Genomic DNA, 17,160 nt, shown 5'->3' on the forward strand with positions numbered 1-17,160 from the left:
AAGAGTACTGTGATTTTGCTGACATTGAGTACAGGAGGATGCTTTCACACAGCAAGACAAGGTGGCTCTCTCTGTTCCCAGGCATAGAGAGGATGCTACAGATGTTCCCTGCTTTAAAAGCATTCTTTATGTCTCAGCAAAAGCCACCCATGGTGATCAAGGTGTTTTTTGAAAACCCATTTAGTGAGATATATTTATGGCACATCCACTCACTTAACAAACATACAAATAAAATATTTAAAGTTGGTTTATTAAAAATGCTTTTCATAAAAGTCAACAACAATAACTCCAATAACAAATGATATTTAAAATGTATTTATTCAAAAATGCTTTACAATTTCTGTAATGAATGAATGACACAATGAAAGAAATAATGTCTCATCTAAACCACACTCACTCATATTAACAATAAAAGTTAACAATAACTCTCAACTCCCAATAACAAACATACTGATACTCAGTTAGCCTCAATTTCAGTAATGAAAGAAATAATGTCTGATCTGTAGGCTATTGGAAAAGATAAATTAACAAATGAGCTAATTAACAAAAATACCTCTTGTATATTTACTTTAAAAATAACTCAAAAATGTAAAAAAAAAACCTAACAAAAAATATCAATAGTCTAGCTTTAGTTTCCTGCTTAATCCTCATCTTCCTCTTCGTCTGGTTTTTCCTCCTCTTTGTCTGGTTTTTCTTCCTCATCCTCCTTGTTTGCCCATTGATATTTTGCTGTAGAGCTGATCTTTCTCAGCAGTTTTTTGTTGCTCAACAAATAAGCATGAAAGTCTTTGCAAGACATATCTTTGAAATTGTATTGCACAAATAGAATCCCTTTCAATGATTCAACAGAGAGCTGGTTCCTCTCCTTTGTCCACTGGCTCTGCATCAGTGAAAAAACTCTCACCACATTTGCATTGTGAGAAGGAAGTGCAAAGACAAACTGTGCAATCTTCAGCAGTTCTGAGTAGCATGCAATGTTTTTGGCCTTCTCAAAGTATTTGGTCCACTTCTGGTGTGCCTGCAGGCCCATGAACTCATCGTCACTGCAGCTTTCAATGAATTTCTTCAGATTGGCAACCTGGTCAAAACATTTAACGCCATCAATTGGCACCCCCTTCTCTCCAAGGTACTTGATGCAGGCCTCCACATCATTCCACTTTGGTGGCTCACTCATGTCCATCCACATGAATGGTGAGAACTCTTCCATGGGAGTCATCCACTTCTCCAGATACTCTAAACATGAACTGTACATGCCAAGCGCATCAGCCATGAACTTGTCACAGCCCCCTTCAAGTCCATCTCTGCGATTTTCGGCCAGCAGTCCCTTAACTTTGAGGGACATGAAATTGTTGTTCTTCCGTTCAAGAAGAATGTTGTGGATGCTGCTCAATATTTTCTTAACCTCCATGATGGAGTTATTCTCCCTTTCCATTTCTTGAATGTGATTGTGGAAGACGGACATGAGTGAGTGCATGTGCCACAAGTATATCTCACTAAATGGGTTTTCAAAAAACGCCTTGATCACCATGGGTGGCTTTTGCTGAGACATAAAGAATGCTTTTAAAGCAGGGAACATCTGTAGCATCCTCTTATGCCTGGGAACAGAGAGAGCCACCTTGTCTTGCTGTGTGAAAGCATCCTCCTGTACTCAATGTCAGCAAAATCACAGTACTCTTTGAGGGACTCAGTACGCACGGTGTAAATGTGGAAGTACTGGTATATTTTAAAAATGATATTTTCAAGGTCCACATCAAGTGTGTCTGCCCCGTGATGGACACAATTGTTCAGTATCTGCACTGGGCAACCCACGCCAATCAGTGTTTTGTTTTGCAGCAATCTTTTCAAATTCGCAAATACATTGTTTCCCCCTTCGTCACGCCGGGTTCCACCAAAATTAGTGTTACAATTGTCCCCAGTAAATGTGATGCATTTGGAAGACAAATTGTTCTTTGCCAATGTTTCCATTAGGTAGTTTGCGATGGTGGTTGCTGTCTCATTTGGTGTATCTTTCACTTCAATTAATTTGGTCTGCACACCACCCTCCTTCCAATCAAAGTATTGGATAATTATGGGGAAGATTTTTACTGCACCGTGATTACTCCCGTCAGTACTAACACCACAGAATGGGATATCTTTGAGCGCTTCATGCGCCAATTCGACAGAGTGAGGTGCCAGAACACCGTTAACAATTGCCTCCGTCTTAGTACGGTCACAACTGAACTTTTTGGCCGTGTCAGAATCGGGGAGGGTCTTTTTCAACAATGAACTTGTGCAGTCCATAGACCGATAACTGTTATGATGTTTCACTGTGTGAAATGACCAGGCACCCTCCGCTGCATTCACGGCATCCTCATCCTCTGGTTTCACAAAGTACTCTGTTATTGACTTTGAGGTACTCTCGCCTCGAACAGCTTTTTTGTGTTTCTCGGTGTCCAGGTGGAATTTTAGATCCCTGGCACCTCCACTGGACACTGAGACATATGTACCTGCTTTGCACACTGTGCACAAAGCTTCCCACTTGTCTCGACCCAGTCTGAAAGCGGGGAACTTCTTTTGTAAGTCGTCTGTAAATGTGCATTTGCGCTTCGGCATGTTGCTGGCGTACTGACAGCCACGCTGTCTTCTGATTATAAAAAGCTGACCGCACTGACGCGGCTCAGGGATTACGTCACACGCAGCGCAGTGCCCTAGTGCCGGGCAATTTAATGGTCCAATGGAAGGTAATAAAAAACAGGACATTTCCCCACTTTCTAAAAAGAAACCCGGACGCCCCGGACAGGACGTGAAAAACGGACATGTCCGGGGAAAACCGGACATTTGGTCACCCTAACGTACACCCTCCCTGCCCGCGTAAGATCACTAGCCCACCCACCACCTACTCTGCCACTATTGTCCATACTACAAACTGAGCAAGAGAGAAGAGAAGAAGAGAAGAAATGAACAAATGGAAGTGGCTTAAAATACAAAAGATACACACAAAAAGACCAACAGTTCGTTCAAACTATCCTACTATATAATGACGCGTTGTCATCGGTTACTTTTACACTCGCGTCATGCAAAAGTGAGCAGCTAATCTGCACCTTTACGTGTCTAGTCAAAACTACCGTTGTGTTGTGCAAACCAGCTCGCATCCGCGATCCTGCTGACAAAATTCACTGCGTTGTCCCACGACGAACAGCAAACGCTGAAGAGATGAAGTCTCGGGTCATGGCACCATTGTAACCCCTCATAAAACCTGCGTTGTGAAGTGCTTGAAGGACAAGGAGACGTGGGACAGTGCAGCAAACTTTATTTACCCTGGGATGCACAAAATAACACGGGAGGTCAGCAGGGCAGCGCAGGCTTGCATACACAAAAGAAAGCACTCGTTCACTCTCCAGGAACTGTGAGAGAGCATATGAATAAAATCAAATAAAACAGAAAAGAGCCTAACAAGGAATTGATTATGTACCTGGGATGCACAAAATAACACGGGAGGTCAGCAGGGCAGCGCAGGCTTGCATACACAAAAGAAAGCTAGCGTGGGGAGAGATAACGAATTAGCTGTACGCACGTGTGCTCTGTAAACTCTGACATAACATGCTCAAATTGACATTAAAAATAATATAACATACACTGACAATGGCTACAAGTGTTCAGACACAATCTACATCAATGAGTGTCGATTTAGAATGTTAACACGAGCAAGAATATTTAATTACGTTCGGAGCGCTGTTTACATAGAACTTACCACTCGCTCACTCTCCAGGAACTGTGAGAGAGAGCCAAGCGGTTCTGCCTCTAGAGGTCGGTATTCACGTGAAAAGCTGGGTGCAAGTGGGATCAATATATATACTGTTACACATACAAGTGTTAATTATTCAGTTGTTTTATTGAAATACTCATTTATATTTGCTTTTTGCGCCTAATAATAAAAAGACAAAGATAAAATAGGCCCAATATAATCTTTGAAACATAAGTTAATGTTGTTGCTTCACATGCACACACCAAAGATATACAGTACAGTACTAAACTTAAGCAAGTTCTACATTTAGAATGCACAAGCAGTGTTTTAAATCCAGGCTATGCTATTTATCTTCAAATACATATCATGAAAAGTTCAACCAATCTTCTAATGTCAAATATTTATACTGCAAAAAGTACATAAATTTGCCGCGAGTGCGTTTGCGGAACTCGTACTCATGTGTACTGCATACAAATCAGTATCATGTTTTTACCCAAGTAATCATGTTAGTCAATAGCATGCTAGCAGGTAGCCATTGCAAATCAACTTCAACTTAGTGGCCACTTTATTAGGGACACTTGTGTAAAAACATGCACAGACATACACTGAACATGTTTGCCATTGTCATGTTAGCAGGCTAGCAGTTAGTATGTTAGCTGTGACTAATCAACTTCAACTTAATGGCCACATTATTAGGAACACGTGTCTGTATCATAGACACATAAACATAGATGCCGCACTGAGCTGGTGGCCCCGTTGCTGGGATATGTCAGAGTGTCCGCCATATTTGATGTGGCAAATCTTCCCCGTAAACCAATGCAAGTAAATGGACTGAACTTCATAAAGCCCCTTTCTACAATAATATTTAACTCGATGCCTTTTATTCACCCATTAAAGGTCCCATGGCATGGTGGTTTGTTGATGCTTTAAACGGGCTCGTGGAGGTTTCCGGATGTTATATCCGCAGGCTTTCTCGAAATGAACCCTCGGCATGTAGATATAGCCTCCTGGGAGAAAGCCCCATTTCAGCGCTTTTCCCAGTGCGTCGTTTTGCGAATGAGAAGCAGGAGGCGGGGAAGGGTAGAGGGTGGGGGCGGGTCTTATCATTAATATTCATAACATGTAAACGTGTTACCTCTGATTGGCTAACAGCACTGTGACGCTACCTCCAGTGGGTCAGAACAAGCGGATGTGGGTGTCTTACTATGGCGACAGAGAAGGAACAAACCGCGAAGGGAAAAATACCACGCGCTGACGTCATTAAGGTGCGACACGAGGAAATAAAATAAATTCAACAAATGTTTGGGTTTTTACTGAACAAACATCACACATCACACATCACATTATCTCTAGCCGCTTTATCCTTCTACAGGGTCGCAGGCAAGCTGGAGCCTATCCCAGCTGACTACGGGCGAAAGGCGGGGTACACCCTGGACAAGTCGCCAGGTCATCACAGGGCTGACACATAGACACAGACAACCATTCACACTCACATTCACACCTACGGTCAATTTAGAGTCACCAGTTAACCTAACCTGCATGTCTTTGGACTGTGGGGGAAACCGGAGCACCCGGAGGAAACCCACGCGGACACGGGGAGAACATGCAAACTCCGCACAGAAAGGCCCTCGCCGGCCCCGGGGCTCGAACCCAGGACCTTCTTGCTGTGAGGCGACAGCGCTAACCACTACACCACCGTGCCGCCCACTGAACAAACAAACAAATAAAATGAACGAGTGACTTAAAAAAAGAATGTGGGTGTCTTTGTAAAAACTGTTTTGATTGGCTATTATAACAGAGCATGCTGCATGCTTTTTGGTTTTGTAGCGCAGAGTACCTGGCTAACTGCAGGAAGCGGTTAGCTGCGCAGCTAATGTAGCCATTGCAAGGCTAACGTGGCACCGATTTTAAAACACGGCAAAACATAAGCTCATAAGTTACAGTAAATTTCCAGACTAAACTCAGTTTAACAGAGCATGCTGCATGCTTTTTGGTTTTGTAGCGCAGAGTACCTGGCTAACTGCAGGAAGTGGTTAGCTGCACAGCTAATGTAGCCATTGCAAGGCTAACGTAGCACCGATTTTAAAACACGGCAAAACGACTTAACAGTTATACACTTACTTGTTCGCTGTTTGTGGCTGATGCGGCAGGGATGCTTGGTACGGACCCAGGCTTCAGTGACAGTTGATGTGCAAAACCTGCCCTGTACTGTCCCAAGTTGTGGAAACATTCCTCAGGAAAATGCTTCCGACAAACATACACCGTCTTAGGTAGACTCCACGGCGTATTATTGAAGTAAATAAAATTAAGCCACTGCGTCTTCAGGGGCTCTCCCGTCGGCAGTAAAAACAGACTCTTTTCTGTGTTGTCACATCCATGTACAGCGCAATTTCCATGTTTCGCTCGCTTAGGTGATGCCATGTTGTTGTGTCCTCCCTCTATGGTCTCCTCACTACAACTGGGCGGGGCAATCCATACAGTGGGTGGGAATCCAGAGGGGGGACGTGGGGATCATCTCCCTTGCTGACGTAGTAAAGGGAAGAGTTTATCAATGCGCCGTTTTGATGCGCCATTCTCAAATGTTGGGCATAGTTTGGTTTACACATTATGAAATTTCTAGCCACTGGGGTGACTTAAGAAGGTCAGAGGAACTCATTTTAACGTTAAAAAACCTCAGAAAGTGAAAATTTCATGCCATGGGACCTTTAAGACACACACGTATATATTTGGGAAACAAACAGGCATCAAAACAACACATATACCTTTTAATGTGATGGTTATAAATAGTGTGCGAAATACCCTGTACACTGCAAACTAGCGACAGATACACGATAGATAGCTCAGGTAAGCTAATCAGTCAGCATACCGTAGCAAACTACCAAAACCTGAGGCCACAATAATCAACCTACAAGACTGAATATGATAAACGATGGAAATAGTGGAAAAACTGGAAATAGTGAATGAAAATAAAAATTTACTGTTTTCTTAATTGAGTCACCACACAGACCTACTCTCGTTGAATAAAGTGAGCTGAATGACCGCCAAACTGATTTCGGCCAGGTTCTAACGTCATACCAAAACAAAATACATCACTGATTCCTTCACATTCAGAAAGGTTAAAAACATTCATCATACGTTCAAAAACGTTCATCATAGTGTGGCACTGTATTATCTAATTCTCACTACTTATAACTCTACACCTACCCGGTGGAGATGAGCTGGGAAACTGAAGACTGAAGGAACAGCTCCCTCTCTGATCCTGACTGTCTGACCTGTTCTGTCAAAATCCTTCATATTAGCCACAAAGTCAGAAAAATCTGTTCGTAAAATTACGTTATAATGACCAAATACAATGAAAAGTATTTTTCCAGTCTCACCTGTGAAAGGTAATCCCATGTGATCTCGTTTGGACGGTAAACCTGTTGGTACAGTTAAACGCAGCACATTAATGAGGCATCTTTATTCTCGGCTACTGTCTAGACGCTATACCAGAGACGGTTGAAGAATCTCCACTTTGCCACATCCAATATGGCGGCGAGGATGACGTATGATTCTACGCAGAATGCGACGTCTATGTTTATGTCTATGGTCTGTATAAACACGCACATACATTTAGCATGCAAATGGCATGTGAACCATTAGCATATTAGCATACTTGCCAACTTTTCAAAATTCTCATGGGGGAGAAAAGTGCGTGAACGACATTTTCAATTGGACGAGGGTCTGATGCGCGGTTGAAAGGATAAAAACAATGAATCCCAATTAATTGCAAACCATTTGAGATTTATACAATTAAAGAGTTTTTGAATTGTTGATATTGTTCTATCAGTTACTATAGGTTATGGGATTCATGTATCAGGCACGAGATAGCTCAGAGTGAAAAATCTGAAATAATACTCTTCTCTTGAATTTTAATATAATAACAATGAAAGGGAAGTCTTAAATCAGATTTTGAGCTGAAAAATCTCATGCCTGAATATTGTACACATACAGAGACCCACAGAAAATAACACAAGTGATGCTTTAGAAGAATGTTTATCATTTCTTAAAATAGTCACAGTGAATGAAATTATTATTGGATTGCATCAAATGTGTTTTCCTTCTGTAAGCTCATGTAAAAATACAGAGAACTATAATATCATATATAAATTAAATTTTAATAAGATTTAACCAAAATAGTAACAACTCAATTAAACAAATACTGCACTGTCTTAGTACTACTAAAATGCATCTCTCTCACCAAACACTTTCCAACAGAATTTTTAAAAAGCACTAGAAATCCTATCCAAATCCTATCAGAATGCACCAAAGGAATTTGCTCATTTGCAAACTTTGACTGAAAGTTTTCAAACAAAATGTAAAAATGGCACTATGAATACTACCATACTATCAAAATATACTCCACAAAGAAATTCACTCGAACGCAAAATTTTAGTACGACCAAAATACACTCACTAGTAATCTTTCACTTAAAACCTCAAAACTCTATCAAAATCAATCACTTTCCAGATAATTCACTTGTAAACTTTCACTTAAAACTTTCAAACATAAATTCAAAATAGCACTAAGACACGACCACACTATTCAAATACACTCACCAAACAAATTCTCTGTCATGCAACATTTCACTAAACGCTTTAGAAGTTGTACAGTTTGTTTCTGAAATGGTCTGGAAGACTAGTTTAATTTCACACTCAATTGTCCATTATATTCTGATTTAAGGTATCTTTACCTTAAAATGTGTAACTGGCTGGTCAAACATTTGCTTATCCATGGAAATTCATTCTCCCATGCAACCTGGGATTTGCATTCATATTTTTGCCATTTGGTTTAGTGGCCATGATGAATGACTGCTTGTAAAAAATGTCGGACAGCCTGGGTGAATCCTACAGTATGTTATGGAAGTGACTGTCGTTCTGTTCGTTGATTGGTTAAAAATCAGTTGACATCAGCAGTGTTTCTCATACGATTCTGATTGGACATAATCGGGAGAATTTTTAACTTGGTGGTAGGGATTTCCCAAAACCGGGAGATTATCCAGTTTTTAACAAATACGATCGGGAGGCGGGAGACAGAGGCTAAAATCTGGAGCCTCCCGCTGAAATCAGGAGGGTTGGCAAGTATGCATTAGCATGTTAGCATGCCCGCAGGTATCACCAAATTAGCTGTTCGTGCGTTTTTACTCATCTTTTGGTTGATATCTAAGCAATGTCATAGCACAACAAATTATTTCTGATGAGGAAATTTTAACTAATGTCATAATATTAAACTGTAAAACAAAATAATAAAAAATAATGTGCCTTACCAGATACAGTGGTGCTTGAAAGTTTGTGAACCCCTTAGAATTTTCTATATTTCTGCATAAATATGATCTAAAACATCATCAGATTTTCACATAAGTCCTAAAAGTAGATAAAGAGAACCCAGTTAAACAAATGAGACAAAAAATTATACTTGGTCATTTATTTATTGAGGAAAATGATCCAATATTGCATATCTGTGAGTGGCAAAAGTATGTGAACCTCTAGGATTAGCAGTTAATTTGAAGGTGAAATTAGAGTCAGGTGTTTTCAATCAATGGGATGACAATCAGGTGTGAGTGGGCACCCTGCTTTATTTTAAGAACAGGGATCTATCAAAGTCTGATCTTCACAACACATGTTTGTGGAAGTGTATCATGGCATGCACAAAGGATATTTCTGAGGACCTCAGAAAAAGCATTGTTGATGTTCATCAGGCTGGAAAAGGTTATAAAACCATCTCTAAAGAGTTTGGACTCCACCAATCCACAGTCAGACAGATTATGTACAAATGGAGGAAATTCAAGATCATTGTTACCCTCCCCAGGAGTGGTCAACCAACAAAGATCACTCCAAGAGCAAGGTGTGTAATAGTCGGCAAGGTCACAAAGGACCCCAGGGTAACTTCTAAGCAACTGAAGGCCTCTCTCACATTGGGTAATGTTAATGTTCATGAATCCACCATCAGGAGAACACTGAACAACAATGGTGTGCATGGCATGGTTGCAAGGAGAAAGCCACTGCTCTCCAAAAAGAACATTGCTGCTCATCTGCAGTTTGCTAAAGATCATGTGGACAAGCCAGAAGGCTATTGGAAAAATGTTTTGTGGATGGATGAGACCGAAATAGAACTTTTTGGTTTAAATGAGAAGTGTTATGTTTGGAGAAAGGAAAACAATGCATTCCAGCATAAGAACCTTATCCCATCTGTGAAACGTGGTGGTGGTAGTATCATGGTTTGGGCCTGTTTTGCTGCATCTGGGCCAGGACGGCTTGCCATCATTGATGGAACAATGAATTCTGAATTATACCCGGAAATTCTAAAGGAAAATGTCAGGACATCTGTCCATGAACTGAATCTCAAGAGAAAGTGGGTCAGGCAGCAAGACAACGACCCTAAGCACACAAGTCGTTCTACCAAAGAATGGTTAAAGAAGAAGAAAGTTAATGTTTTGGAATGGCCAAGTCAAAGTCCTGACCTTAATCCAATCAAAATGTTGTGGAAGGACCTGAAGCGAGCAGCTCATGTGAGGAAACCCACCATCATCCCAGAGATGAAGCTGTTCTGTACGGAGGAATGGGCTAAAATTCCTCCAAGCTGGTGTGCAGGACTGATCAACAGTTACCGGAAACGTTTAGTTGCAGTTATTGCTGCACAAGGGGGTCACACCAGATACTGAAAGCAAAGTTTCATATACTTTTGTCACTCACAGGTATGTAATATTGGATCATTTTCCTCAATCAATAAATGACCAAGTATAATATTTTTGTCTCATTTGTTTAACTGGGTTCTTTTTATCTACTTTTAGGACTTGTGTGAAAATCTGATGATGTTTTAGGTCATATTTATGCAGAAATATAGAAAATTCTAAAGGGTTCACAAACTTTCAAGCACCACTGTATAAAGTGTCGAAAGCATACATGGTCGTTGTCAGTAGGTTCCCACTTGTCACGCTTAATTGCTGCGATCCAAAGCTTTCGGCGAGCTTCAGGTTTCTTTGGTATGCAGTAAAAGCTCTTGGGATCATTCTTATCAAATCTGTATGTACAGCTGATAACACAACACTACCATAATTAATTAATGACCTGATAACTCCAATCGGCCATTTATAAATAGCCTCTTGCCAACCAAAACATCACGTGACCATTTGGTGACGTCACGCCAAACTCTCCAATATTTTATTATTGAATTGTTGAAAATTAGCCCTGTATGTTTCTCTCCAGCAAAAAAAAGGATATTTAGAAAGTGGTTCAATAAATAAACCTCCTATACTTGTGTTCGGTTCGCAAGTAAACACAGAGCTGCTCCTGGTCTGTTTGGCTTAAATGACGTCACGACGACAGCCCCCTGGCAGTGAAAGTGAGCATAAGTGAGATGTAAACAATCCTTCAGAAATTGGGCAAAACAGTATATTTTAAGCATTTTATTCAATATTAGGGTGCAATTAGACACCAGGAAGATTTAATTCACTTTTTGGGTCGCTCTTCTAGACAATAAAGTTGATATTCTACATTTCTACATGGGATGGCATGGTGGTGTAGTGGTTGGCATGGTTGCCTCACAGCAAGAAGGTTCTGGGTTCGAACCCAGCGGCCGGCGAGGGCCTTTCTGTGTAGAGTTTGCATGTTCTCTGCGTGGGTTTCCTCCGGGTGCTCTGGTTTCCCCCACAGTTCAAAGACATGCGGTTAGGTTAATATGGGACGGCCTTGGGCTGAGGTGCCCTTGATTGAGGCACCTAACTCCCAACTGCTCCCCGGGGGCTGTTAGCATGGCTGCCCACTGCTCTGGGTATGTGTGTCTGCTCATTGCTCATGTGTGTGCATGTGTGGTCGCTGCTTCAGATGGGTTAAATGCAGAGAGGAAATTTCACAAGTGTGTGATGAATAAGGTTGTGCTTTCTTTTTTTTCTTTTCACCTCCGACCATTGCCTATGACCTTTAATGGAGATAATAAATAGAAAATTATGAAATCTACTGTTTTGTTTTGTGACTGCTGCTCTCTTTCACTCTCCTCTGAAGCATTAACAGTGAAAATATCAGCCATGTGAACATCAGACAACCAATGTATGGAAAGGTTAAATTAAAATGCACTGTTATGTTTAACTGTTTACTGCAGAATCACTTAAAAATCCACCATCCAGGTGAGTTTTAGTGATTGGCACAGTTCCTGACTGCACAGCTCGTAATATTACTCTGCCTCCTATTCTGCTTGAAGTGGAAATAGGAAATTATGATCAGGGAAAAATCAATATCAAATAAGCCTAACACAAGTAGATAGAAAGGTTTCTGATGTGTACTGCTGTTCATTATGTTTTCCTCTGCTGCAGGTGTGTGTGTTGTTTTGGCCGACACAGTGATGGTGCTCAAAGCTGGGAGCTCCCTGGATCTTCCATTAAAATCTCCAGTAGAATCAGGGTTATTAGTTCAGTGGGCCTTCAATAAGAGCACTTTTGCTGAATACAGTACAGACCAAAATTATACATTTCTGGAATCACAGTTCACTGGACGGTTAAAGGGGGATGATGATAAAGTTGGAGTAACTGTACAAGATCTTCAACCTCAAGACTCTGGAACCTTTGTAGTGACTGGAGATAGCATTAAAACACAGCTTCCAGCACAGATATTTAAAGTTTATATTCAGAGTGAGTATGATTAATTTTATAAATGTAATGAGAATCATTTTAAACTTCTCATCTCATCTCATTATCTCTAGCCGCTTTATCCTGTTCTACAGGGTCGCAGGCAAGCTGGAGCCTATCCCAGCTGACTACGGGCGAAAGGCGGGGTACACCCCGGACAAGTCGCCAGGTCATCACAGGGCTGACACATAGACACAGACAACCATTCACACTCACATTCACACCTATGGTCAATTTAGAGTCACCAGTTAACCTAACCTGCATGTCTTTGGACTGTGGGGGAAACCGGAGCACCCGGAGGAAACCCATGCGGACACAGGGAGAACATGTAAACTCCACACAGAAAGGCCCTCACCGGCCACGGGGCTCGAACCCGGACCTTCTTGCTGTGAGGCGACAGCGCTAACCACTACACCACCGTGCCACCCCATTTTAAACTTATAAAGATTAATTACATAAACATATTAATTGTTAATTGTTTCAACTTGTCCATATATTTTAAATAAGTGGTTTTAGTTTGAGCATCACAAACTTACAGCTTTGTGAATGTGTTGTGACAGTAAAACATTGCAGTTTCATGGGTTCCTTATTTGTGTGTGTGTGTGTGTGTGTGTGTGTGTGTGCTGGGTGCGATTTGCTGGTGGGGATCATCCCCCCCTCTGGTTTTTATCTCTGCTGAAAAAAAATCCTCGGGGACAACCCCGTCAATAAAACAAACAAACCAAAAAAAAAGTTGACATGACAGGCATGTTGTGACACAGTTTTCTATGGTCTACATTGCACTCACTTTCAAAATGACCCGAAGTGGCAGCTTTGATGTTCACGAACGTCCCCAGCAAATAGATACATTGTAGATAATAACAATATCTTTGCGTTCTATGCAGGGATGCAAACAGCCCGCTTTTTGGTGGATGCCGCCTTTTTCACGGCCGATTTTTTTTTTTTGGGGGGGGCGTTGGAGTGTCTGATTATAATTTCAAAGTAAATTCTGTATTAAAATTACTAAATAAGCAAATCCGTTACAGTCCATGAAACAGGAAGTATAAGGATGAGAAAAAAACAGTTTAAATCGGAAAGCTGCGCACAATGTGAACTGCGCCATCAGAGCAAACCGTTCATTTAATATTCATGTATTTTAGTGATTTTCGAGTCACTGTCCATTTAATCCAGAGGGAGAGAAACATCACAGCAACGCGGCAAGCAATGCGAACTTTGTTGTGTTAGTGTTCGTGTATTTAGTCAGAGAGATAGGAAGATGAATTTACTATCTCTGGTTTAGTGTTCGTTTTCATTTAGTGTTATTCATTTGATATCATCGGATGTTCTTGAGCTGTTAGCCTATTGTTACCTTAATTTTGTGACGTTTCATGATTAAAAAAAAAAAACATCCCCCCTTCTGGTTTTTTGACAAATCGCACCGTGTGTGTGTGTATTATGCATAGGTCCTATAACAGCTGTGCAGATTGAGAAGACTCAAACATGGCTGACATCCAACAACAGTTGTGAAGTTGTTGTGAAGTGTGCAGCACCCGGAGCTGAGAGGGTCTCCTACTCATGGAGCGGCTATCAGACTGCAAGTGGAGCTCAGCTGCAGTTCAGTCTCTCACCAGCAGAAGGAGCTGTTACACTGAACTGTACTGCAGCTAACAGCATCAGCTACAGTTCTGCTTCAGAGACACTGAGCTGTAGCACCAACACAGGTACAATTACACTTTTCCTTCTGGGGAATGAACACCATCGTCTTCAACAAAACTTTAACCACACAAGTTTTCCAAAAACGTCTGCTTACTGAATCTTGTGTGTGTGTGTGTCTGTGTGTTCAATTGTGCATGTAGGAGCTCCATTGTCAGTGCTCAAACTGATCAGTAGTCTTGTGGCGGCCTCTCCCTATCTGCTGGTGACGATCATTCTGGGAGTAAAATGTTACAGAGCACACGGTAAATAAAATAATAATACGAATAAACAGTCTGCAAATAAATTATCAACAATAAAAACATGAGCTGAATCTTCATTGTTTCATTCATTCATTCCAGGTCATCATAACAGCCAGGATGCTGTAACTGTAATTGAGGAATAAGTGCTTGGCTCTTTGTGGTTCAGCATATTTTCCTGTTCTTATGTTTGCACATTTCTGGATTGAGTGCTCTTATGATTGCTGGGGAAACTCAGTTTTCACTCTTTCTTCAAGCTCTCTGGTTCGTCTTCCAGTCCCTTGTATTTGAAAAGATCCTAGTCTTTCTTCCTTGGTCATTTGATTGCCACACTTATCACATCTATCACAATATTCTGCTCCATTTATATTCTCAGTGTCTGTTTGTTTTACTGTACTGGTTATCTGCCTGTATCTGGAGATCACACAGGATTTTTGTTGACTTCTGCTGCTCTGTGTGATTCCACTTGTGAGGAAATACGACTGTCCAAACCATATTCATGTTCATCTGTCCCTGTACACAAGCCTAGCCATGTTTACTGCAGCTAATATCATAAAGTGCTGTAAAAGACGACATGTTTGTGTCATCTGATCAAGGATCTGTGAACAGAGGAGGATTTGAACATTAGAGTCTCTTTACATTTAAATAAACTGCTCCATTTGCCCTTTATCTGTTTTTGCACTTTTGTGAATGATGTCTGGATAGTTTCTGACTGTATTTTTATCTACTGGACTCTTGTATTTATTAATAAACCTCCTGGACATGGATCCTCACACATTTCCTGAGTCTTACAACTTATTATACATTTAGCAGATACCAGTTTACATCAAGTTTTTGTTTATAATTATTGAAGAAAAGCAGTATTGGCTTTTCTGGGAAAGAAAAAAAAACACAACATATAATGAAACAGTTAGACCTCTATTGAAATGAGTGTATATGTTCTGGAATCTCTATATTGCACTTAGAATGAATTGGAGTGTCAGCTGTAATTCAAATCACAGTTTACTGTATATTAATGTGTTTGTTATTATACATTATTGTTTTGTCTTTAATAATCACTTGTACAGGAATCTTAAAGCCACACACCCCATACAAACTAATTAAAAAAGTGTTTCATTGTGGATGTGGCAAAATTTTCCAAGGAGATTTTCTAAGGAGTTTATGTTGCATTTTTGAATGCTTTGTTTTGAATGTGTTTTTTCTCCAGTGTCAGTATGGATATATACAGTGTATTGTCTGATCCTGAAAAGCTACACTACACATCGCAGAACCTGGTACAAACAGTCTCCTTATCAAAAAAAAGCCCAGTTGTGTTTCCATGTCGTGCAGAGACTATAATAAGAGCAAACCTCCAACAATCTTCTCTAGGGATCCTATATTGAGTGTCCTGTATCACCACACTCTGGTATTGCAGGAGCAACATCTTGTAACACAAGATCCAATAACAGATGTGAAAACAGCTGAGAATATGGAGTTATATGCTGCTTATTATGTCAATTTGCACTGCAAATCACACCAAGCCATTTTATATACTGCTTATCTGTCAGGGTGACGTTAAGTGAGAGGCAGGGTAAACTCTGGTCAGGTCTTTAATCTGTCATGGAGCAATAGAAATGAACGACCATTCACACCTAAAGGCAATTTCAAGTAAGCAGTTGACCTAATCAGTGGGAGGAAATTCATGCAGGCATGAAGAGAACATGCAAACTCCATAGAGAAAGGCCCTTTCTGCTGCAAAGTTCAAACCCAGACATTTCTTCCTGTGAGGGGACAGTGCTAGCCAACATGGCCTGGAGGGTAGAGAAGCACCCTTGGGCTCAAATGGTCACCAGTTTGATTCCTGGGGCTGGCAGGAAAAATGTGAGGGAAGTTTGGTAAATGAACAGCACTTTCCTCTCCCTCTGTATCATGGCTGAAGTGCCCTTGACCAAGGCATCTGATCCCTGGGCACTGTAGCATAGCTGCCCACTGCACTGCTCATTGCTCACTTGTGTGTTCACTGCTTCAGATGGGTTAAATGCAGAGAAGGAATTTCACTGTGCTTTAGTACAACCCCGATTCCAAAAAAGTTGGGACAAAGTACAAATTGTAAATAAAAACGGAATGCAGTGATGTGGAAGTTTCAAAATTCCATATTTTATTCAGAATAGAACATAGATGGCATATCAAATGTGTAAACTGAGAAAATGTATCATTAAAGAAAGAAAATTAGGTGATTTTAAATTTAATGACAACAACACAACTCAAAAAAGTTGGGACAAGGCCATGTTTACCACTGTGAGACATCCCCTTTTCTCTTTACAACAGTCTGTAAACTTCTGTGGATTGAGGAGACAAGTTGCTCAAGTTTAGGGATAGGAATGTTAACCCATTCTTGTCTCATGTAGGATTCTAGTTGCTCAACTGTCTTAGGTCTTTTTTGTCGTATCTTCCGTTTTATGATGCGGCAAATGTTTTCTATGGGTGAAAAATCTGGACTGCAGGCTGGCCAGTTCAGTACCCGGACCCTTCTTCTTGATGCTGTAATTCTTCATGATGCTGTAATTGATGCAGTATGTGGTTTGACATTGTCATGTTGGAAAATGCAAGGTCTTCCCTGAAAGAGACGTCGTCTGGATGGGAGCATATGTTGCTCTAGAACCTGGATATACCTTTCAGCATTGATGGTGTCTTTCCAGATGTGTAAGCTGCCCATGCCACACGCACTAATGCAACCCCATACCATCAGAGATGCAGGCTTCTGAACAGAGCGCTGATAACAGCTTGGGTCGTCCTTCTCCTCTTTAGTCCGAATGACACAATGTCCCTAATTTCCATAAAGAACTTCAAATTTTGATTTGTCTCAC

General features: G+C 40.9%; 1 protein-coding gene across 2 annotated transcripts in view; it reads left to right on the forward strand.

Annotated features, from left to right (window-relative positions):
- LOC132874136 (SLAM family member 7-like) overlaps positions 1-15,092 on the forward strand; it is a 28,327-nt gene extending 13,235 nt beyond the window's left edge. The window contains exons 1-5 of one of the 2 annotated variants that reach the window (XM_060910192.1): positions 6,922-7,312; positions 12,072-12,386; positions 13,826-14,083; positions 14,219-14,320; positions 14,417-15,092. In XM_060910192.1, coding sequence (XP_060766175.1) covers positions 12,101-12,386; positions 13,826-14,083; positions 14,219-14,320; positions 14,417-14,460 — 690 coding nt within the window. In that variant the 5' untranslated portion in view covers positions 6,922-7,312; positions 12,072-12,100 and the 3' untranslated portion in view covers positions 14,461-15,092. Of the gene's footprint in view, positions 1-6,921; positions 7,313-12,071; positions 12,387-13,825; positions 14,084-14,218; positions 14,321-14,416 lie in introns of those variants that run through there. The other variant, XM_060910126.1, reaches the window with a different exon arrangement.
- The last annotated feature ends 2,068 nt before the right edge of the window (positions 15,093-17,160 follow it).

This window comes from Neoarius graeffei, chromosome 1 (genome assembly GCF_027579695.1).
Source record: "Neoarius graeffei isolate fNeoGra1 chromosome 1, fNeoGra1.pri, whole genome shotgun sequence".
Taxonomy (NCBI): Eukaryota; Metazoa; Chordata; class Actinopteri; order Siluriformes; family Ariidae; genus Neoarius; species Neoarius graeffei.